Consider the following 21,729-nt stretch of genomic DNA (forward strand, 5'->3'; position numbering starts at 1 on the left):
CGTCGGGTATAAAGTTGCACACGCACGGCAGCCATGACATGATGCCAGCATCAACATATACCTGACCATACACATATCACTTTACCGGCATCGAAACATTCCTCCATATCTCGCGACTCCCCACCCCAAGGCAGCACATACACACGCTGATTACTGACCACCCGCACGCCCTTCCTCGTAAAGTCAGCGCTAAAGTTAGTATGCCCAAAGACCCAGACATTGTTGGGTGATTTCGGGGTGGAGGTCGGAGAGGATTTGGCATGTGGTTGTGGGACTGTTGCTTTCTGGGGGTTGGAAGAAAGAGCGGATTTTCTGGGGATCATTTTTTTGGAGTGTATTTGGGCTACTCTGCACCGCTGTTGATGTGTATAGTTGCTTGATGTGTGTGTATGTGTATGTGTCTGAACTGTAGATCACGTGCCCTGTAGCTTAACGTAACCACTCCGTTCTCGGTTGGTATCAACTAGCTGCACTCTTGGTGTTTCCACTCACGTATCCTGAGGTTCTGACAAAAGTCGCTCCGGTGACAAGCTGAAGCGTGGAACTTGATGTTACCCCTTTATTCAGGTGGTTCATGTAAGTATCTGTATCAATTTAGATGTGCATGTCTAATCTCTTGCAGGATATTGGAAGCCATGGCCCGAGGCCACCTCTGAGCCAGCCATATTGACGGTGGCTATCTGTTCTCTAAATGCAGTCCTCAGTTGCCAGGCATATTCCCCCGGATGAGCTCCACATCTCTTGGGGCATGTCTTCCTAGCCTGCTTATGCTTCTTTCTGCATACAGCAGATTAAGTCAATGGACGAGTGCAAGACCAGTTGCACCACAGAGCAGCGGTGAATAGGCTCATTTTAGGAGCAGACCTCAGAGCAGCCCCAAGGAGTGACCCGTAAGGTTAAAGAGTAGCAGCTTTCACAGAGAAATGAATTTGCAATACAGTGAGGCAGCGCAACCTGGGCCTGAAATTTGCGGAGAATGCCGAGCCCTCAGCTGTTGTGAGCTCTTATGCCCCGGCGACTGAGTTGCCCTTTGTTTCTACGGCGATGTTGCTCCTATCTCTTACTTACACAAGCACATGTCTACTCTCTGTCTCTCTCTCTTCCTCTTCTTTGGCTTGATTCTTGTCTTACAAGTCTTTAGTCTTTGACCTCAGCGCTGCTCTGAGCACGAGCACGTCTTGTGAAGCACTCATAGATCCAGCAGGTACATCGCATCACGCATCCCGCCCACCTCACTGTAAGTAACACGCTGCACAGCTGATATCAGACAGCCTCACATACTGAGAGTATTGCCAGACACCAGCAACTCTTCTTCCAGACAAGCCAAGCTCCAGCCCTTGGGCCAAGAGACGCAGATACGTCTCTGTAGCACTCTAACTCTCTATCTCCAAGGTACAACATCGTCGTCAACACCCAGCACCATGCGTCAGGAGCGTCTCAACGACGCCGCGATTGCCCTCCACACTGCCCTGGCCGGTGCGGGCGTCAAATACGGCACTTTCGGCGGCTACGCCTGCACCCTGCTCGGCAGCCGACGCGAGACGAGCGACATCGACTGCCTCGTGTCCGCGACCAAGCCCGACATCCTTGTTCTGCTGGACGACGTCAGCAACTTCACCGTGATCCCACGCAACCGCGAGGACTACGTAGCTGTGATCTGGAGTGACAGCGCCAACCAGACGGAGCCGGTCCTGGTCGAAATCTTCTGTGAACGCTTCCGAGGTAAGCCATCCACTCTCTATATCGCCAGACCCCCCATACTAACCCCCATATCCAGGCTCCCACTACACCATGTGCCACTGCTACCCGCGCCTCACCCTGGTGCGCGGCGAAAGCATGGGCGTGGGCCTCGTGCAGCACCTGCCCGCCTTCACCATCTTCAAGGGCAAGCTCCGCGCGGCCGCCACCCGCAGCGAGCCCCACGACGTCTTCGACCTGTGGTGGCTGGCCGGCCGCTTCCAGACGGTCTACACCTACGCGCGCCACCTCAACCTTGACTACGTCGGCTTCGCCATCAAGCGCTACCCCGGTCTGGAGCTGCTGTTCTTCCTGCTGGGGCTGGACGTCGTCGGCGCCATGGCTGGCGTCCAGGACATCGAGCTCAACCAGCTTCCGCTGTCCGGACCGGGCGATATTCAGCGTGGATTGTTGCTCTAGACGAGATAAGGTCGAGTCACTTGTGGAAGCACCTGTTGATCTCTCTTCATGGCTGTGGTCTGGCGGTTGACTTGTGATTCCAAGGATAGATGGGTGGGAATTCGGGATTCAGGAGACGTGTACCTATCTATGTGCGTCAGAGGCACTCTTCTTTTTCCCATAGGAACGGAAATTTAATGGAAGACTAATTTTGCTCTCCTGAAATACATCTTTCCCAGTTGTCGTTCCGGGTTTAAACCCATAACTAGGTCAAGTAGTTCATCTTTTCAGACACCTGGGTCTACACAGCGTGTTCTGCTGATCGGGTGAATCCAGTCTCCCTTGGTTTGGCACAGCAGGGTACGGTACCTACTGTACCTACCAGCTCGGAGGAGGCCCAGGGTCAGAATTGTTTAGGACTCTTTGTAACTGGCCTCTACAGATTACACTACTCTCTGACTGACCCCTTAGAGCCTTTTAAATTATATACAAAATTCTTGGCCCCCTTTTTATATGAGGAATATCAGGACTTTTCAGGCCTGAAACTTCCTTAAGAAGGGTTCTCTATTAGAGAATACCTTGGATCATTCTTTGATGTTAGGATAGTCAGGGTTTCTGTGGGGTTGAAAAATAAAGTCAATAACAGGCTTTGTGTTATTGGAATTTTCAAGTTATACTTTACTAATCCCCTGAGAAGGTTCAATTCTTATAGTAGCACAGTTCTGCCATGTTTCTGCACTCTTTGAAGCTGGTAGCCCGCGTAGCAGCGCTTCCATGTGCCATGCGACGGGCCGACAAAAGGGGCAGGGCTACGATTCTTTGCAATAACAAAATTGCTGTGTGCTCCAATTTACTTGTGTAGTTTGCGCGAATTCGGTGGAAAGTGTCATGAGCTATGTTTGCCAAATTGTAAAACGAGAGTGGATTCCGCATTGAGGGTATCATAAGTAGTCGAGTTGCCGGGTAAATATATATACAGTACATGGGTTGGGATCTGTTTGCTCACTAGTCCGAGACGGCTTCATTGGATGAATTCGCCTTCTCCTGCTCGTGCACGCGCTCCTTCCACAGCCGGAGGACCTCAAACCCCACTTCGACGGCGATGAGCAAGATGATGATCCATTCCAACCGCAGGCCGTGCGTCTCACTGAGCCGCTCGCGCAGCACGCTGGCGATCTCCTGCGCGTAGTCCATCTTCTCGTTCAGCAACTTGATGCGGATCCCCACGTCGAGCGCTCGCCCGACCTGCTCATAGTACCCCTCCAGACCCAGTTCGTGTCGGCTGTCCCAGAAGATATCGGGCAGGGAATCGGTCAGCTCGGAGTAGAGGTTCAGCTGCGCGCGCACGCTGAGGAGCTGGCCCGTCTTGCGGAGGATGAAGTCGCGGGTGAACGGCAGCCGCGAGCCCTGCGAGAGCAGCGTGGGGATGGTGCGGGTGGACTCGAAGTAGTTGGAGAGCAGGGACTCGAGCACGGCCAGCTTCGTGCTCCGCGCCAGCCCAGACGAGAAGGCCACTTTGGTCAGCACCGTGTCCACCGACTGCCGCGAGGAGGCCGGGAAGGTTTCGTCCGGCAGTGCACTGAAACTGAAGCTCGGCTTCGTCCCCAGCACGATGGTGTCGCCCTTGATGCTGCTGTTCTCCCGCTGCGGATCCTCTACGTATTCGAGGTCCTCCGTCTCCAGGTCGTCCACGTGGGCGCCCCGCGCAGCCGGGAGCAGCGTCCGCGTGGCCAGGAAGGATGTGAACGCCTCCGGGAGCGACCAGGCAACCACCGTGCCGGACGGAAAGACGAACAGATCCCCGACCTCGTCCGGTGGGAGGTCGGACGCATTGGGGTTGCTCACGCGGCGGATCGAGTCCAGCGGGACCTGGACATGCACCACCTGCGGGTAGAGACCGGTCTCGTAGGGGTCCGGCTCATAGCCTTTCAATTGTAGAATCTCTCGGACTTGGTGAATGTCGAACTGCTCGGCAACGGCGTATGCGGTTATTGTCTAAATGCCCAAGAGAAGTTAGCTATCATGGACCGGTAAAATGGGACCGCAACCGCAGGGGCCAAAATACCTTAGTCTTGTATAAGCCTTGCTCCTTGAGCTGAGCTTTCGACAGAATCCCGTCCTTTGACCTTTGCGCCTCAACCGCAACTCGCCGCAGCGATGTCTGTGCCGCAGGCGTCCGGCTGCTCCTCTTTCGCTGCTTCTGACCCTCGAGATGAAACTGCTCTTCTGCATTTTCGCCGTTCCTGGCTTGCTTCTGCGCTAGAAAAGCATGGGAGGAGAGAAAGTCTTTGCGTCGAAGCGCGCCTGCGAGAGGTGAAGCTTGCAAAAATTGGCTTCGGGGCTGTTTCGGGAACCTAGCCACCGAGGGCCAAAAAGTCATGGATCCGACATATGGTCGGGCGAACATGCTAACGCCACTGATGCTGAGACGAGGGAAAGAATGACAGAGTCAGAGACCGGGACTGTGTCGCTAGGTAGTTGTTGATGCCATACCAGACCGTTGCGACGGTGTAAGTGTGGTCTAAGAATGCAAATGCTTGATTGTTTGACAACGATTAATTATTGATCGATGGAACGATGAAAGCGAACCGGGGAGAAGAGCTTAGTCATCCGGGCGGCGGAAGCATTCAATCTGATTGAAGCTGATAAGCCAACTGGGAAAGATGAGAGTTAGCTTGCGACTAACCCGATCGGGGTACTACCTATACTCCCGCCTCCAGCTCGGCGACCCGACCGGGTTCTAGCTCCGTCTACTCCGTCTAGTTACCACTTGACCGCCGCTGCTGGGCTGGGATGCTTCTCCCCTACACAGGCGCCCCCAGTTTCACAGACCAGAGCTACAGGTCCACATTAGGCTCTCGCCATGGACGCGCCTGGCGCGACAGAGGCAACCGGGACTGTCCGCCAGGACGGTCACCCTCCCGACTCCCACTCCCACTCCCACCTTAGCCGAACCACATCCGAGGACAGGAATCACCGCTCCCAGCCTGGTGAGCTGGACGAGACGGATCACGATCACAATGACGAAGAATCGGAAAGCGAAACTGAAGCTGGAGATAGTTATCATGAAGATGACTCTGACTCCGACTCGGATGAAGACGAGGACGAAGAACCACGTCTCAAGTATGCGTATCTGACCAAGCACCTCGGGGCGGTGTATCGCAACGGAGATGCAACTAGCTCCTTCCTGGCTGCTGGGGACAAGATGGTAACAATACATACGGAGCCGACAAGAAGAAAGCATGCTAAGTGAATGTCTAGGTAATTGGCTCGCATAATGGAAACATCGTGAGTTGCTCGTTGTCCGGGTCGGGATCATGCGAACACTGACAAGCTCCGCAGCATGTATTGTCGATACCCCAATTGCGTTCTCTTCGTGTTTATCACGCACATTCTGCGAGTATTACCTCAGTCTCGATCTCGCCCTACCCTCCTCCATTACCAAACGTGAAACCAGAGTATTTTGGTCGATTCGCAGATGACCCGGAATACGCCTCCTCCAAACTATCCTCAGGCGCCGCTAGCCTCCGTGGCAGACAAAGAACAAACCAACCGACCCTCCCCTCGACGCCTTCTAACTCAATATACATCGCTACGTCCTCCATTGACGGGAATGTCTGCGTTGCATCTTTGCTTGATTCGAAAGACGTCCTTCTGCGGAACTTCGGGAGACCCGTTCAAGCCGTCGCATTGTCGCCGGAGTACAAGAGTGATAGGACATATCTGTCGGGCGGAAGAGCGGGCGATCTGATCCTGACTATCGGGGGCCGAGTCGGTGTGAGCACAAACTCGACGACCATGGGCGGCGCTGCTGCCGCCGCCTCGAGCTGGCTTGGGTCGATAGGCCTCGGGGCCAACACTGGGAAGGACACCGTGTTGCACGGAGGCGAAGGTGCGATCAGCACGATCAAGTGGTCCTTGTCGGGTAAATATGTTGTGTGGGTCAACGAGGAGGGCATTAAGATCATGCGATCAAACCTGCACCTCGATTCGTCTGACGCGGAGTTCGCTTGGAAGCGCATCAGCCATATTGATCGTCCCAGTCGCCCCGGTTGGGAGGAAATGGCCAGCGTGTGGAAAGCGCACGCTGAGTGGGTGGACGAAAATACCCTAGACCTTGATGACAGCCTACAAACCAAGGGAGGCGTAAATCATACTGAAAGCTTGGCGCCGACACATCCAACAATCGTCACAGAGAAAGTGGAAAAACTGGTCGTAGGATGGGGTGGCACCGTCTGGGTCATTGAGGTATATCCCGATAGACCAAGCAAGAATAACAGGGATCACAAAATTGGATCGGTGGAGGTAACCAGAATTCTACGGACCGACTGTGTTATCTCCGGTATCTCCTTGTTCACACCCAAGCTTCTGGTCGTCCTTGCGTACATGGAAGCAGACCAGGATTCACCCGAAGACGACCGCAGCAAGCATGGTGGCCGTCAAACTGGAACGCGCCGTCGCCCTCGAGGCCTGGAGCCAGAGCTTCGAATCATTGATCTTGAAACGGAGACTGAGCTCAGTGCCGATAGTCTTTCAACCAGTCGCTTTGAGACGCTCACTTCTTCAGATTACCATATGTGTATTCTGCCTCCATGGAAAACGAGCGTACCTGCTTCGCAACGGGGAGCTCTAGAGACCATCGGAAACGGTCTTTGGGATGCTACATTCTACCCGGTGCGGCTCTTCAACTCCGGGGCCAGTATTCGCAGTACGACCAGCAGTGGCGACAAGGGCTCCAGCAGGGCACCGAGCATCTTTGCCTCACGACGAGTACCCGCGGAGGAGCCTCTTTCCAAGGAAATCCAGGACATGGCAGGAAGCATTGGACCCAAGATCCTGGTGCACAGCCCGTATGATTGTGTGGTAGCGCTGAAGAGAGATCTTGCGGACCGGTTGGCCTGGCTGGACGCACATGAGAAATACGAGGAAGCATGGACATTGCTCAAGGAACATCCCGAAGCAGCCGGGTCCGGGAGCGAAATGAACGACACCATACCCGGAACGCCTTCGATATCCCAGGGAAGCTTTGGCGAGTCGTTCATCGACGATGCAGCTTCTGTCATCACCACAACTGCTCGAACGACGGCATCCGCTGCAGATCAAGAGAAGCGCCGCATAGGAGAACTGTGGATCGAACAGCTGGTCGAGCAAGACCAGTGGCATGAAGCCGCCGAGGTTTGCACGAAAGCGCTCGACACCACACACAGATGGGAGCATTGGGCCTGGAAGTTCGTTGAGAAGGACAAATGGGACGAGATCTCCTCTGTACTGCCCTTGAACATGCGCCCGCCCTTATCTGCGAACCTCTATGAGACCATACTAGGTCATTACGTGGATCACAGCCGGCCCAAGTTCAGCGAGCTGATCGACCAGTGGCCGTTTGACCTCTTCGACGCGAACAACGTCGCGACCGCGGTGGAGGAGCAACTCGGCGAATTGACCACGGAGACGGATGACTGGCGGACCTTGACCAAGTGCTTGGCCAAATTGTACCTCGCGGGCGGCCACTATGGCGAAGCGCTCCATTGCTACATCCGTCTCCAGGACGCCGACACGGCGATGGCTCTGATCCGAGATCACCGTCTCCTCGACACCTTAACGGACGACATTCCCGCATTCATCCTCATCCGAGTCTCCAAAGAGCAGCTGAAGTCGGCCCCCATGTCCGAGCTCGAGGAGCTCACAGCGGAGCCGATCAAGCTGCTCGTGAGCGAAGCCTACACCGGAATCGTGCGACCAGATCTCGTCGTCGAGCAGCTCCAGGCCGCCAACCGGCTCCTCTACCTCTACTTCTACCTCCGAGCGCTCTGGCGCGGCGAATCCCTGCCCCACGGGGTCGCCAAACCGCGGCGGGGCCATTTCGCGCACATCCGCGACGCGGCCAGCAAGCTGGCGGCGGACGAAGGCAAGGCGCTCGTGGACAACTTCGCGGACACGGCGGTGGAGCTGTTCGCGGACTACGACCGGCCCTTGCTCATGGAGTTCCTGCAGACTAGCACGGCGTACGCCTTCGACCTGGCCGTCGGCATCTGCGAGACGCGCCACTTCACGCCGGAGCTGATCTACCTGCTCTCGAAGACGGGCCAGACGAAGCGCGCGCTGAGCCTCATCCTCGCGGACCTCAAGGACGTCTCGCAGGCCATCCAGTTCGCCAAGGCCCAGAACGAGCCTGACCTCTGGGAGGACCTCCTCGACTACTCGATGGACAAGCCGCGCTTCATCCACGGCCTGCTCGTCGAGGCCGGCACCGCCATCGACCCCATCAAGCTCGTCCGCCGCATCCCCAGCGGCCTCGAGATCGAGGGCCTCCGCGACGGCCTCACCCGCCTGATCCGCGAGCACGACCTCCAGGCCAGCATCAGCCAGGGCGCCGCCAAGGTCCTCCAGAGCGAGGTCGCCGTCGGCATGGACACCCTGCGCCGCGGCCAGCGCCGCGGCATCAAATTCAACATCATCGAGGAGGACGGCGCCAAGCGGCCCGTCACCGCCGGCACCACCGTCTCTACTACCGCGACCGCGGCCGCCACCAGCGACACCGTCACCGAAAAATCCACCAACACCACCATCCCAGCAGCAACAGCAACAGCAGCAGGAGCAACGCAGTCATCAGCTTCCTCCATTGCCTCTTCCACCGCCTCACCAGCCGGCCGCTGTGCAGGGTGTAGTCGCCCCTTCCGCGCCAACGGTATGTCCCTCTCTTCTCTTCCCTATTATCCCCCAACCCATTAACCCCCACCAAAACAAACACCCACCCATCCCCCAACCAGAAACCAACACCAAAGAAAGAAAATCGGCCAAAGCATTGCTAACTTAACTCCCCCGAACACAACAGAAAAAGAAATTCTCGTGGGATTCGCCTGCGGCCACGTCTTCCACCTGTCGCACATCCACCAAACGTCCACAAACACCAGCAGCCCCACCACCCCCTACAGCCGGTCGGCGGTGCACACGCCGCGGCCGTTCTCGCCGTCGCGCACCATCACCCTCGAGGACATTTCGACGGCGACGGCGAGGACGGTCGGTCCCAAGGTGACGACCGCGCGGCTGCTGCGCGACCGGGTCGGTGAGGGTTGTCGCATCTGTACGCTCGCCAAGGAGCTGGAGGCCATTGGGGATGCGGAAGCGTAGGCGTGGAGGCAGGTGGGCAGATAGGCAGGCTGTCTTAGTCTCGTGCATGGGAGATTCCCCTCTTGAATAAAGGGTCGGTGAGGATTCTCGACTCAAGTTTGCCCTTCGCTCGAGTTGGCTTTGAGGGCTGACTGCTAAGACAACGATCCTAACATCAAGCAATGCCCTACAGCTTCACAGCTACAACCCCCTAACATCCTGCAGCTGTTTGGATAGAGGGGTAGCCATAGTCGAGGTGGTGGTGGTCGAGTACGTCAACTCATCAGTATAGCTTCTAGGAGGACGCGACTAGGCCATGTATGTTTATTATTTAGGAGATACCCATGGTAGCAACGGATTACTGTGCGAGCAACGTCAGGGTCTGAAGACTTTTGTTCTCAAATTAAATTAGGCGGCGACCAACCGCTTCAATAGCAAGTGACAGAAGAAATAATTCTGGGAGCGGCACACGTTACGCCTTGCATCCCGACATGAGACAAATAAAGAGAAAATAGAAGCACCAGGTGTCCGACAGCAAGGGGGACAGGCTCAGTCACACGGAGTGTCCGTGCCCGAGTCCCCCAGTGCATGAGCCACTGATGAACTAGCACTAGAACGTTGGAAGAACCCCTTAGATACTGAAGAAGATAAGGAAAGTTGCCGCGAAGGCCAGAAGAGCAGCACGCATGCCACCATTACCGGCAGCCTCGCTCGAAGGGGGCGCGGTGGTATGAGTGCCACTGGCGGCCGAAGTACCCGTACCAGAAGCGGTGGTCAGAGTGGTAGCTGAGTGGGTGATATCCTGCGCACTAGAGGAGACAGGGGAAGCCGAGTGCGAGGCACTGGTGCTCGGTAGACTGGAAGTCTCCTTGGTGTTTGAGGTTGGGCTGGGAGCTGCCTCGGTCGTCGAAGTCACGGGCGGCTGCGCAGAAGTCTGTCCAGTAGTGCCAGGCACCGAGGTAGGAGAGACTCCCTCGGGCTTCGAAGTCACAGGAGGCTGCACCACAGTGCCAGGCACAGTAGTGGGAGCGGGAGGAGCACTCTGGGATTCCGAGTGACTCGAGGCCTGACTAGTGGGGTTGGCAGGAGGGAGTTCGGTGGTGCCCGTCGCGGGTGGGTTCGCGGGACCAGTAGTGGAGATCACCGAGGTCGAAGTCTCACAGATAGTCTTAATGATGGTCACTATGAGAACGACAGGGGTTAGAAGCTACGCTAAAGGCTTTGACGAAAGGGGGAGGAGAACATACCGTCGCGGGGATCGTGCTCATGCATAGCTGCGAAGGTAGAGTGGTCAGAACAGCTGACTCCCAGCTGCTTCCTGAGCTTGGATGACTTACCAAGAGGAATGGCAATGAAGGACTCATCGTCATGCACGGTTCCAACGGCACCAACGGTTTCTGGTAGAATGTCAGCTGAAGCGTTTTGATAAGGATGGTCGGAAGGCACTTACCGGAAGCCAGAGTCAGGGTCGCGAGGAAGCAGACGGTCATCAAGACCGCAAACTTGAAAGGGGCGAACATTTTGGTAAGAAGAAGTGAGTTTACAGTCTTGGAGCGAGACAAGGATGGAATCAACGAGCGAGGTTGTCAAGATTCAAGCCTAGGGGGCTGGGGATAGACCAGAACGAGTGTGGATGGAGGTAGCGAGCGTGAGAGGTGATGGAGTGGGGAGATGGAGAGGAGAAGCGATGCAGGAGAAGAGATGGAGGATGAGAAGAAAGAGGAAGAAGAAAAGGATGGAGGAGGAGAGAAGAGGGAAGATAAAGGATGTTGCAGTGAATGCGAATGTGCGTGCAGTGTTATCGTGGGTGATCCCAAATAGGAAAGGGCCACCAAGCAACTGAGAGAGTGCCACAAAGAGAGGGAGGCGGCCAATGACCAGCAGGCAGTGAGAGACATGCTTTCATTCACTCCAAGACACGCAGTCCATGTCGGATCTGGCTGGAGGAGAGCGCAAGCTGTTCAAGGTTGACTGAAACCGCATCAGAATGTGTAGATAGATGTACGGGAGCACTGCAGTTTCTAGAGTACTTTTAGCGCTCTGGACTGAGACATAGTACTTGCAGCATTCCCACCAGTGAAGAGATAATTATAGACCGAGCACTTGCAGATGTCAAGCGCACTGCCAGTGTACATGCAGGTGGTCTCCACGATAGATCAAAAGTACTGTCTGTACTTTGTGTACATAGCTCTAAGTCACTCTCTGCTTATACTTCGCTCCTCTGTAATGCAAGTCACTGGATATCCGGAATGTATACATCCATCCTATACAGCCACCCTCTAAATACGTCTCCACTTGATCAAAGAGAATAAGCTTAACAGCAGCCGAGCTGCACGGCAGCTAAGCTCAAACTGGTCAAAGAACCCTGCCACCTCCATACAAGGAGGAACGACCAGGCACAGCCGAACAGAAGAATCCAACCGTTACCGTCGGTACGTCAGCAGTGGCTGGTGAGTCCGTCCCATCTCGTCTCCTCTTTTCCCCTGCTCGGATCGGTCTAGCAACATGTCCCCCCTGTGGCTCAGGCCAAGCTCTCGGAGGATCCGGTCAGAGACTACCTGGTAACCTCCCCCGCTTGTCAACTCGTCCACGGATGTGGTACTTTTTGTTACCTCCCCTCCTTACCGTCGCCGCTAATCCCCACCTATTTATGACAGCTATGACAGGGCAGTCTGCATCCGTCTCCGTCTTCACCTGCACGGAAAGCTTTTCCTCAACGAATAGCTGGTCGGTTCGCAACGAGGTTTCAAGCTAGTCTCGTATCACAAAGAAACGGAAGGCCTGGATCTTTCTAAAATATGCACAGCTGCTCGAGCTGGCTGGAATCAGCTCTGATGGCTGGATGCATGGGATCGATTGTTGGCCCTACTCCCATCACCATGAGGTCTGATCGGCCTGCCTTCTGGGCCCGGACATCAGGAATGTGCCAGCTATACGCCTCAATCGATAATTACACCAGAAAAACAATAGAGAGCGATGATCAAGAACCACATTTCATGGTCCTGATGGCCATTCTGAAAGGCGGGTGGTTCCCGGTGGAATGGTATGCATCAACCCGCCGCCACCCAGCAGATTGTTCACCTTCCGGAGCTCCTCCCAACGCTTGAAGCTATTCCGAGTGATAGAACTTTGCAGTAACGGGGTTGACCCACACTTCTACAGACACCATCGTTCCTCTTTCTTCGCTACCCTCCCCTTATGACCAGTGACCTTGAACTGTTCGTCGTTGTTCCTCAAAAAACCTCCCCTTTAACGACATACCTAATCCCTTTCGCGGTAGATCAGCAACGTTAGCTGCGGAGGTTATTGCAGATAAGCTACCGTCCCCACGGCTGCAGGTGTCACTATCCCCAAGACCGATCGACCAATCAATGGCCGATCGAGCAGAGATCGAGCAGAAGAGTCTGACCGTCCACGATCTCCTGTGGCAAAACGGTCTCCTCTGCCCCCCTTCCCCCCAGACGTTTCTTCACGCACGTTTAAAATCAACCTTAAAGCCTAACGAGACCTACCCTCCCCGGCACTTGCAGCCAAAACCCGCCAGGAACGTTACCAGCACCTGACAAGAAAGTTACTCTTTCCGACGCTGTGGTTCCCGGACAAGCAACCACCTCGTGTCCAATGCTTCCGGTAGATCGATAGCGCCCTATGAGGTGCAGCCCTAGAAAAGAGCAATCTACACAATCTGCAAGCGCCGGCTGACTGATTGGCTCACCATGAACTAGTTGGCTAGTTGTTTTTTCTGTTCCCCTGTCGATTACTCCTCCCGACTGCCGAGTAGATCCGGCTTCATGATCACTATCCCTACTTAGCGCGACCTTGGCTCACAACACAGCACACCTCATGACAGCCAAATCTGTCTTGTGCTCTTGTTCTGAGTATCTTATTCCATGAGCAGTGGTCTTGAACCCTCAGGCATTCATTCCAGCACCACAGGGCGCCCTGGGCCAAGACAATACGAGCTGATACCGTTGATACCCACCGCCCAGCGGTTCGGCGAGCGTACGGCGTAAGCATGGTATGTAATTCCAATACCACCAATCCGCCCCTTCCTGCAGGCCAAACGGCGCTAAATTAGGTGCAAAATTACCACAAGTGGAGCAAAAGAAAGCATCCCTCACACATCGGCACGATCCGTATGTGGAGTGGGGAATTCATTTTCTCTCTCAGTCAGCCGCCGAGACCTAAGCACCACCAGAAGGAGAAAAATCGGTGGGTTGCAGCGGCGCTATGTCCGGAATTCCAAGGAACTTGACAGGAACTAGCAGTGCGCGTATGACGACATCGTACATTTCGGAGGTGCAAAAGGGCCAGACTTGCCCACCCCCTACCGAGTTTATGACGTCACTTTCAGGTCCAGCTGCGCTCGCTCGCTCCTCTTGGGGAGTCTGGAATTTCCCCTTCCCTTGTCCGCTCCCACCTTTTTTTTTTTTTTTTTTTTTTTTTTCTCTTCCACATTTTCCACCCCGGGAGCGAGTTCTAGTGTGAGAAACAATTTGGGGAGGAGGAGGAGCGGACAGCAGAGAGAAGAGAGGGAGGAGGGGGGGACGTGTCAGTCCGAACCGAAATCTTTTTGGTTTTTCGGTTTTTCCGCCTTCAATCTACGGAGTACCTTCCTTTTTCTACTCGTTTTCTTCTCCCTGTCCAGAATACACAGCAGGGAAAACCGGATCTCGCTAACTGAACACCTTCCCATTCCCATTCCAATGCACTACGACCAGCACCTACCGGTAGACCTGAGACCTCGTCGTTGTATCGACAGTAGTCCGTACATCTACATGTAACGATAGACAAGACAGCGTCCGCTCAGATCCCTTCCCCTTCCCCTTCCCCTTCCCCCGGAACTCTCACACGATCACATCCGACCAGAAAAAACAAATCAATCGTCTTTTCCCTCGCATCGAACCAGATGGCCCCCCCAACTCGGAAATCCGAAACCAGACCAACGCCCAAATTGAGACTGCCACAAAACCCCTCATTGCATTTTTGTACGAGGTACACACATACATCAGTACATCAGTAGGAAAGGTGCTACCTCTTCTCCACGAGATCGGCATTATCGTTTCCGAGCGCGGTGATTGGTGGAATAGCCCTTTTTGTTTGATGGCCAGCCAGCCAGCCAGCCAGTCCACTGTAGACTTTACTCGATTGAGACATACTGAAACTGAGTACATAGTACGTGTCCCCAGGGGGACCACCCAGAAAGAAACAAGAAAAGCGCTGAATCTTTGGTACGCACGCAAAGTATGGAACAAAAGCAGATGATAAGCGTGAAGTTCCTCTGACTCGAACATCGACACGTCGATCCCGATCCCAGATGCTGAGCCCGCCCGGCCAAAATGGTTCCATCTGTCTTCTCGAAACCCAGAAGAGGAAGATGACCGGAAAATGGAAATCCATCAGGTACTGGTCCCGGTACCGGTACAACCTTCAAGTCCAAAGTGTGGTACATACTGGTACGCTATGAGGATTCGAAAGCCGAACAAAAAAGGTGACCAACCAATGTGGTACCGAGGACGGGAGGCCATGCCCATGCGCCCTAGCGGTGACGTCACCGATATGGTAGAAGTATCTATTTATTTGTCGCACAGCTACTCCCAACCGAAGACAGCCACGCAATCTTTACCATTTACAAGGATAGGGTCGCCGAATAATCAGCTTCAGAAGACATGTTCTTTATAGACCGGGATGTCTCGAACCGATCCTGATCCTCCTCCTCCTCCACCGAACTTCGATCAGGAAGGTGCATAACATACCCCCGGATAGTTCGATCAAGTCGGGAAGCTTCCCCCGATCTCCGACCTTCCTTCTAGCCGTATCTCAAGTCCCAACAAACCTACGAGTAGATACCGTAAGAATCCCAAGAAGTCTTCGCGACATTTTAAAAAACGCAAACGCAAAACGCAACTCTAGCGCGCCGCGTCCTCCCTGAGACATGCACTAGAACCGCAAAAGACTCCACCGTTATTGTCAAAACTAAGAGTGCATCAACCCGTTAGTGGCTTCGCGAAGGTTTTGGGGAGTTTGTACACCGCACCCGAAGCCCATCAACCACCAAAACCCATCAACAAGACCGATTATCTACAGACGGGACCGGCCTAGAACCTCATTTTCGACCACTCAACATTCAGACTGAAGCCCTTCCTTCGGCAAGCTACCCATAGGTACTCATCAGTCCCGTGCATGACTTACCATACCTAGCACTGAGTGCCCAGGTCATACTCCGTAGTCCAGTCCCGTAAGAAACCAATCGGCACGAAATTACCCCCGAAGGGGGAAAAAAAAAAAAAACCACATCGAAGGAACTTCGATTCCATTCGATTCCTCCCCCCTCCTCCTCGGGGGAGCCCCTCAATTTCAGCCTTACCGTCCAGCTGGCTCTTATGCAGAAGATTTACTTTCTGCTAAACGATCCACTCCCTCGTTTTGACTCGGTATACACCCTCAATTCCTGTCTTCCGATTGACGGATCTGTGTTATGATGGGTTTTTGGTTACGGTACCTACCATATCTCTTATACTTCTTCTGCTCGGTTAGGGTTGTCCTCCGCCTCCCTTTCCTCATTCCCTAGCGGCCACTAAGCTAAGTCAGTGGACTAGTGACCCTGAGCTGCGAGACTGTACACCTACGTAGGATTCGGAGGATGGGAGGGGTCTAGATCCTGTCCTTTCTGGTGGATGTACATACCCAAACACATATGCAGTCACACGCAGAGTACATGCCCCGAAGCCACACACGTACTGTATGTATGTACATCCCCAGCACAACAAAGGGAGACCAAGACAGAAGGAGAGAGAGGGTAAAGCAACACCAACCTAGCCCCCAAACTATACTCCAGGACCGTACCTACTTACCTCCCAACGAACCTCTAATCCCCTCAATGACAATCAAGCAAGAAGGTAAATAAGTTACCTAGCGCACCATCCCTAACTTCCTCCCCACTCCATCTCCGGAGGAACTATACTATACCGTCCAGAAAGTCAATCGAAAACCACCCGAAAGACTATAGATCGATCAACCTACAGTACAGGACACAGTACCCTCCCCTTTCCACCGATCTGACCCCCGAAAATCCCCTCACACCCATACCCATGATCACACACGCACACAAAGGTAAAAAAAAAAAAAGAATAACAGAAGAAAAAACGAGGGTAGGCATCCAAGCCAAGCTGCCGACCTCAAAAATGCCTCGGCAAATGACCCTCGCGCCCTGCACAAAAGCACCGATACAAGAACGTACGTACTATGTCGAGGATGTTTGGGGGTAAGGAAGTCTATAACTCACCCATCGGTAAATAGCCGAGTGAGTCCCCCGTTCCCCGACGGCCCGAAGTATACAAACCCAGCCCCAACCACCAAGGCCAGAGAAAACGCATCGAACAGCCCGGATACCATAACCCAATCCTCCATCCAAAAGGATGCACACTGACAGTGGGGGGGGGAAAGGGAAGGGAGAGGGAGGTCTGCACACAGATCCACATTCCCCTCCCGTCGAGAAAAGGAATGTGAAACGCGAATGTTGTTGTTGTTGTCCGCCAAGTTCCAAGTTTTCTGGAAGAAACTTGCCGGGTCCGGGTTTGTATGCCCCCAGTGGCCAGAGTATAACAAACAACCCTCCCAGAAGCGATTGTCGATTTCTCAACTCTTCGTTGGTGGGCATCCGGGGCCGAACATTCCGACAAAAGTGTGAAGCAGATCGTGGTTTTGTCGTGAGGTTCACGATTTAGGTTAAACGTCCCCGGTTTCGCACGCTATCAGAACCGACCGGGTGATGGTCCGATGGGGAAAGAAAAGAAGCCCCACATCACACGGGAGGGGGGAAAGACAGTAAACAGTGGACAGGGGGATGGGGCTATGATGTCATTGGGCTGTCGCTTGGTCCCGAAAACTATCATCTAGACGGAGCTGTAGTCTAGAATCTGAAAACTACACTATGCACGGTAATATTACCCTAAGATCAAGGAGGCGCCCGCCATGTCAGTAGACTGGCTCCTCCGGTAATTATTCACTCTATCCCCAAATTAGAAAAGGTTAAACCGACGTTCCCCTCTGATCTCCCGACTGTTCGTTGGCTTGCACGCCCGGTATGCCTCCCATCGGCTTCTTGGGCTCTCGATCCCGATGGTCCTAAATGGCTTGCGTTTGCAAAATGGAATCACCCAGAAAGAAAAGGGACGGTGGAGATCCGTCCGTTCCGAGAGCTCGGTCCCGTGTATAGTATTTTCGTTATTTTCTTTCTCTGGCATATATGATGATACCCTGTCTAGCAAACGGGAACACGCACGTCAAGAAAACACAGGGAAGGACAGTCTTGTAGATGATAATAATAATAAGAGAACCATCATCCAGATATGAAGGTGTCAAAGTCAAAATCTGATCAGACAGCTGTTTTCATCTTCCAGAGAACAGCAAGAGTGGAGATAACACACAGAGGAATTAATCAACCATTAAAATAGATAAAATACTTCCGACAAAAATGGACAGGGTATCTATTCGTGTTCCTCATACCTCAACCAGATCTTCGAACAATGGCAAGCCAACCAATCTCAACCAGAAGAAATGCGAGGTCGTGTATTCCCAAAAATGAAAAACAACCCCAAAAGACGTTGTCGGAGGACTGAAATGTTTAGGATATCATGAAAAACCATATAGCACAGAGTCGCGACAAAACAATTCAAGATGCAGGAAAATGCTTGGGTATCATTGCTAGGGAACTCGTGTATTATTCCCTGTACAACGCCCCCCGCCCTCCACCGTGGAGGGTAATATGAATGATGAGCAAGTCAAAGATAACCCTGAACTCCGATGAAGTCAAGAAAAATGGCGAAAGTGTATCACTCAAGAATGAATGCAATGTACCTTTTCACCACGCACCAGGCGCCCTTAGAAAGGGAGAAAAAGGAAATGTCAAAAGACCACCCCAAGAAGGCATCTATGCAATTCAGAGGTGGGAAAAAAAAAAGAATCGAGGATGAAAAAGGAAGTTTTACGTGGCGGAAGAATTCGGGGGGGTCGTGAATGTTTCCATCAACTTAAGACAAATTAATAGCTCAACTTGACTTCAACGCTCTTAGGGCTTTCAGCACCTGCAGCGGCTGCACTTTCGAAGCTGGACGTCTCGGAGATCTCAACCACCATGTCCTGGCCATCTGGCAGTTCACGGACGACGTCGTCGTCGACCATGATCTTGAGACCATTTTGCTTGACATGGAGCACCCGCACGATTCGTCGGGGATCGATCCGCTGCTTCATCGAGATCTTCTCCATGAGATCTCGCACAGTGCGTTCCGTCAGGTAGACGGCCCGGTAATAATCATCCTGAGGCTGGTCATTCCGCGGGAATCGGACGTAAAAGCATGCGACTGGTTTCCAGGTTAGCATCGTAGCCCCAGGGGGGACATATCTCGCGGAACTTACTTGGTTTCACGGGCCGCTCGGTTGGGGGTCTGTAGGTTGGATCGATGTCGACTGCTTCGATGTACCCCACAGGGACGTGGTTATCGTTACCAGCGACCTTCTGAACTTTGACCGGATGCTTCAACAGGACCTTTTCACCCATGGCTTCGGAGCAAGGGCGCGAATTTTCGCGGGAGTTGTTCATGGATCCATGATACCCCGAGTCGTAATAGAGGTTGGACTGCGAGTTCGGCGGGTGGCAGGGTGAGTTTAGTGAGACGCTGCTGCTGGTGGGCGAGACGGCATGCAACGACGCTCCATCGATGCTGAACCGAGAGCTGCGGCTGTTTTCTCTCTTGATGAATTCGCGCGACTCGGGCAAAGCAACCGGGAATAGATCCGGATCATCCTCTTCCTCTCCCCGCAGTCCTAAAATGCTCACTGGCCGGGTCGAAGTGAACATGTCCTGCATCAGCGCGAGTTTCGCATGCAAGTCATCTTCCAAGGACATCTTGCCAGGTCCATCCTGTGAGCTCATGGACCATGTCCGTTTGTGTTTTGTGATCTTAGCAGGGCGGGGGTCGCCTCCCTTGAGTGCAACGGAACCGCTGCTACGCTTCCGCTTGCCATAGTTGCCAGCTCCTAACTCGGCCTGAGTGATCTGCTGTCGAAGCTTGTCAATCGTTTTCTTAACATGGGCGACGTCATTGGACAACTTTCGCTCGGCTCCATGGTCGCGGAAGAGTTTCACTTTGCAATAGCATACTTCTGGCTCCTTGGCTGAGCCGGCCGCTACTTCATCCGGCGACAGCATCTCGGTTTTCGCGCACAGTCTGACCGGAATACCCTTCACGCCTTTGGAATGACTAAAATCTGTCGACAGGAAGTTGAAGCGGACGGAGATGGCACAGTCCGAGATTCCGGTCGTCGGATTCGCAGTCCACGTCACACAGAAGCCATCAAACGATGCACTTTCGAGCTGGATCTGACGGTTCTTCGGGTCTTCCACGCCTCCTTGAGTCGGATCAACGTACTCAACCGCTTGCAACTTGCCACCGCGCTGATGCGCCTCATTGGAGCCTCGTCCTTCCTTCCACAGCTGCCAGCAAGCTCCTGGCTTAGCTCGTTGCTCTTCTTCTTGGAACGACACACGGATGTAGGTCCGATATCTCAACGGTTGCCCGGTCATCGGTGGTGGTGTCGAATCGACAACGGAGATTGAGTAGGCTTGGCCCTTGTTGAGATACGTGACCGGGATCTCGGCTTGGTGATTAATCATTGCTGTTGGAGCACGCAAAGTGACATGATAGCGAAAACTGTGCCGGTTAGATCTAATGTCTTGCCTGATGAAGGGGATCTAGCTCACCTCTCGCCAGAATTGTGGATGCTGAGCTGGTCGTCTTGAATCACCGACGGGACGAATTGAGTAGTAGCATTACCATGCATATCCACGTCGGTCAAAGACATTCCGTCAACGGATTCGTCCATGGTATCATAACCTGTATCAGTTGGAACAAATGCACCAGGTGCAAAGGTCGCCGGTTGAGCAAATGGTTGTGGATTATGGAAGTGGGGTGGGAGGAAATGCGGGTTGAAGTGTTCGAGACCCATGGTTGTAGGATCGGCGTTGATGGTGGTTGCAGACAGCTGCTGAGGAAGTGACAGGGGGGTAATCATGCTTAAACCCATGCCAGGGGTATGCAAGTCTCCCGCCTGGCTATGATACACAGCTCCCAACCCCCCAGAGTTCGGAGTATAGTAGCCATGGGGGTTCATCGGGTTGATATATGATACTGCATTTGGGTCGACATATGATTGTGCGAAGCGCATGTCGTGTGTAGCTCGCGGTGTGATATCGTTGGGCTTCAGATCGCCGTCCATACTCAGCCTGTGTTTGATTTGTTGGGTCAGCTTGTGTTTTTTTTCAGGACCAATCCGAGGTGCGTATTCTTATGGACCGATGAGCAATTAAACTCCACCGGGAAATGCTGCATCTCCGTGTGCGAGGAACAGTGTGTATTCACCTAGCGGGAGTAATCGGTCCAACGGGGACCTGACCAAAATGCGCGGCATGGCGGCTGGTGACTGGAGGAACAACGTCCTGGAAAGTCTTCTGGAATCTCGTGATGAGTTCGTCATCGGGCTTCTGGGAGTTCTTTCTATTTGGTTGAATAAATCGGTAAGCATGAGCACAACCCGCAGCCCGAAAGGACGCACCATCCACGTTCGAATATCCGCGCCGACATACCTGTTGCGAAACATCATCAAGCGGTTCGGCGCAATTAAGGCCTTTCGGTTATGACCTGGACTTGTGAATTGTCAAGCTGCTTTCTGGGTATTTGAATCTTCGTCCTCGTGTCTCTGTTTGTATGTTTCCCGGTAAATTAATCGAGAATATGGAATGCAAGGGGAAAAAGCGAGGCGATCGTAGATTGAGGTGGCATTCGGATCCAAAAGCGACTATCAATCCGGCGCCGTGGATGGTTTTATCGGGAGACAGTAGTAAGTTTGTCCCGATAAACTTAAGCCAGAATAGTGGCTAAGAAAGTGGTTGGGTGGATTTGTGGTTTGAGAGAGTCGGGCTTTTAAGGTATCACATCACAATTCCCAGGTCGCAAGCGTGGAATGACTGCAATCTCGAAGACTACCACGGACAAGAGGGGGAACGAGATAATTGTTTTGAGATCGGACGGACGGACGGGCAAGGATGGGGAGGGGAGGAGGAGAGGGGGGTTGGTTTGATTTGATTTGGTCTGATTCGGTTTGGTTTGGTTTGGTTTGGTTTGGTTTGGGTCGCGAAGAGCGGAGAACAGTTCTGAGGGGGAAAGTCCGAGTGTTGCTGAAGAGAAGCGGAACCCGGAAGGTATCGGATTTATAGCTGAACAGACTCCTTACTCAGATAAGTCATATGAGAACAGGCACCGAATGTTGTAATAACCCAGGGAATTAGGTCAGAGGGAAAGTTTTTCGAGAAGAGCAGACGAAGGATACGTATGCTGGAAGCAACTGTACAAAGGGTGGTGGAAATAGTTAAGGTGTGGGTGTGTGTGGGGAGTAGGAGGGAAAGAGGAAGAAAGTGTGTGTGAGAGA

The 21,729-nt window shown here is 53.4% G+C and overlaps 5 protein-coding genes across 5 annotated transcripts; 2 read left to right on the plus strand and 3 right to left on the minus strand.

Annotated features, from left to right (window-relative positions):
• Window positions 1–1,421: 1,421 nt before the first annotated feature.
• BO82DRAFT_378597 (uncharacterized protein) lies at window positions 1,422–2,157 on the plus strand (the record flags this gene model as incomplete). The annotated part of the gene is made up of 2 exons (XM_025637635.1): window positions 1,422–1,722; window positions 1,778–2,157. 2 exons carry the CDS (start codon window positions 1,422–1,424, stop codon window positions 2,155–2,157), a joined length of 681 nt encoding a protein of 226 aa, XP_025486937.1.
• A 788-nt stretch (window positions 2,158–2,945) lies between these two features.
• On the minus strand, window positions 2,946–4,679 carry BO82DRAFT_387115 (RMD1 family protein). Its single transcript, XM_025638290.1, has 2 exons — window positions 4,202–4,679; window positions 2,946–4,131 (listed from the first exon to the last, which is right to left on the minus strand). Exons 1-2 carry the CDS (start codon window positions 4,541–4,543, stop codon window positions 3,142–3,144), a joined length of 1,332 nt encoding a protein of 443 aa, XP_025486938.1. The 5' UTR covers window positions 4,544–4,679; the 3' UTR covers window positions 2,946–3,141.
• Window positions 4,680–4,922: 243 nt separating this feature from the next.
• Window positions 4,923–9,622, plus strand: BO82DRAFT_387116 (CLH domain-containing protein). Its single transcript, XM_025638291.1, has 4 exons — window positions 4,923–5,344; window positions 5,398–5,424; window positions 5,479–8,821; window positions 8,969–9,622. The coding sequence occupies exons 1-4, from the start codon at window positions 5,000–5,002 to the stop codon at window positions 9,262–9,264; spliced, it is 4,011 nt and encodes a 1,336-aa protein (XP_025486939.1). The 5' UTR covers window positions 4,923–4,999; the 3' UTR covers window positions 9,265–9,622.
• A 68-nt stretch (window positions 9,623–9,690) lies between these two features.
• Window positions 9,691–10,763, minus strand: BO82DRAFT_395930 (uncharacterized protein; the record flags this gene model as incomplete). Its single annotated transcript, XM_025638814.1, has 4 exons — window positions 9,691–10,425; window positions 10,491–10,517; window positions 10,581–10,640; window positions 10,694–10,763. 4 exons carry the CDS (start codon window positions 10,761–10,763, stop codon window positions 9,875–9,877), a joined length of 708 nt encoding a protein of 235 aa, XP_025486940.1. The 3' UTR covers window positions 9,691–9,874.
• A 7,510-nt stretch (window positions 10,764–18,273) lies between these two features.
• BO82DRAFT_196577 (grainyhead-like protein) lies at window positions 18,274–21,125 on the minus strand. The gene is made up of 5 exons (XM_025630563.1): window positions 20,888–21,125; window positions 20,664–20,798; window positions 20,006–20,527; window positions 18,661–19,955; window positions 18,274–18,605 (listed from the first exon to the last, which is right to left on the minus strand). The coding sequence occupies exons 1-5, from the start codon at window positions 20,902–20,904 to the stop codon at window positions 18,286–18,288; spliced, it is 2,289 nt and encodes a 762-aa protein (XP_025486941.1). The 5' UTR covers window positions 20,905–21,125; the 3' UTR covers window positions 18,274–18,285.
• Window positions 21,126–21,729: the final 604 nt, after the last annotated feature.

This window comes from Aspergillus uvarum, assembly GCF_003184745.1.
Source record: "Aspergillus uvarum CBS 121591 unplaced genomic scaffold BO82scaffold_79, whole genome shotgun sequence".
NCBI lineage: Eukaryota > Fungi > Ascomycota > Eurotiomycetes > Eurotiales > Aspergillaceae > Aspergillus > Aspergillus uvarum.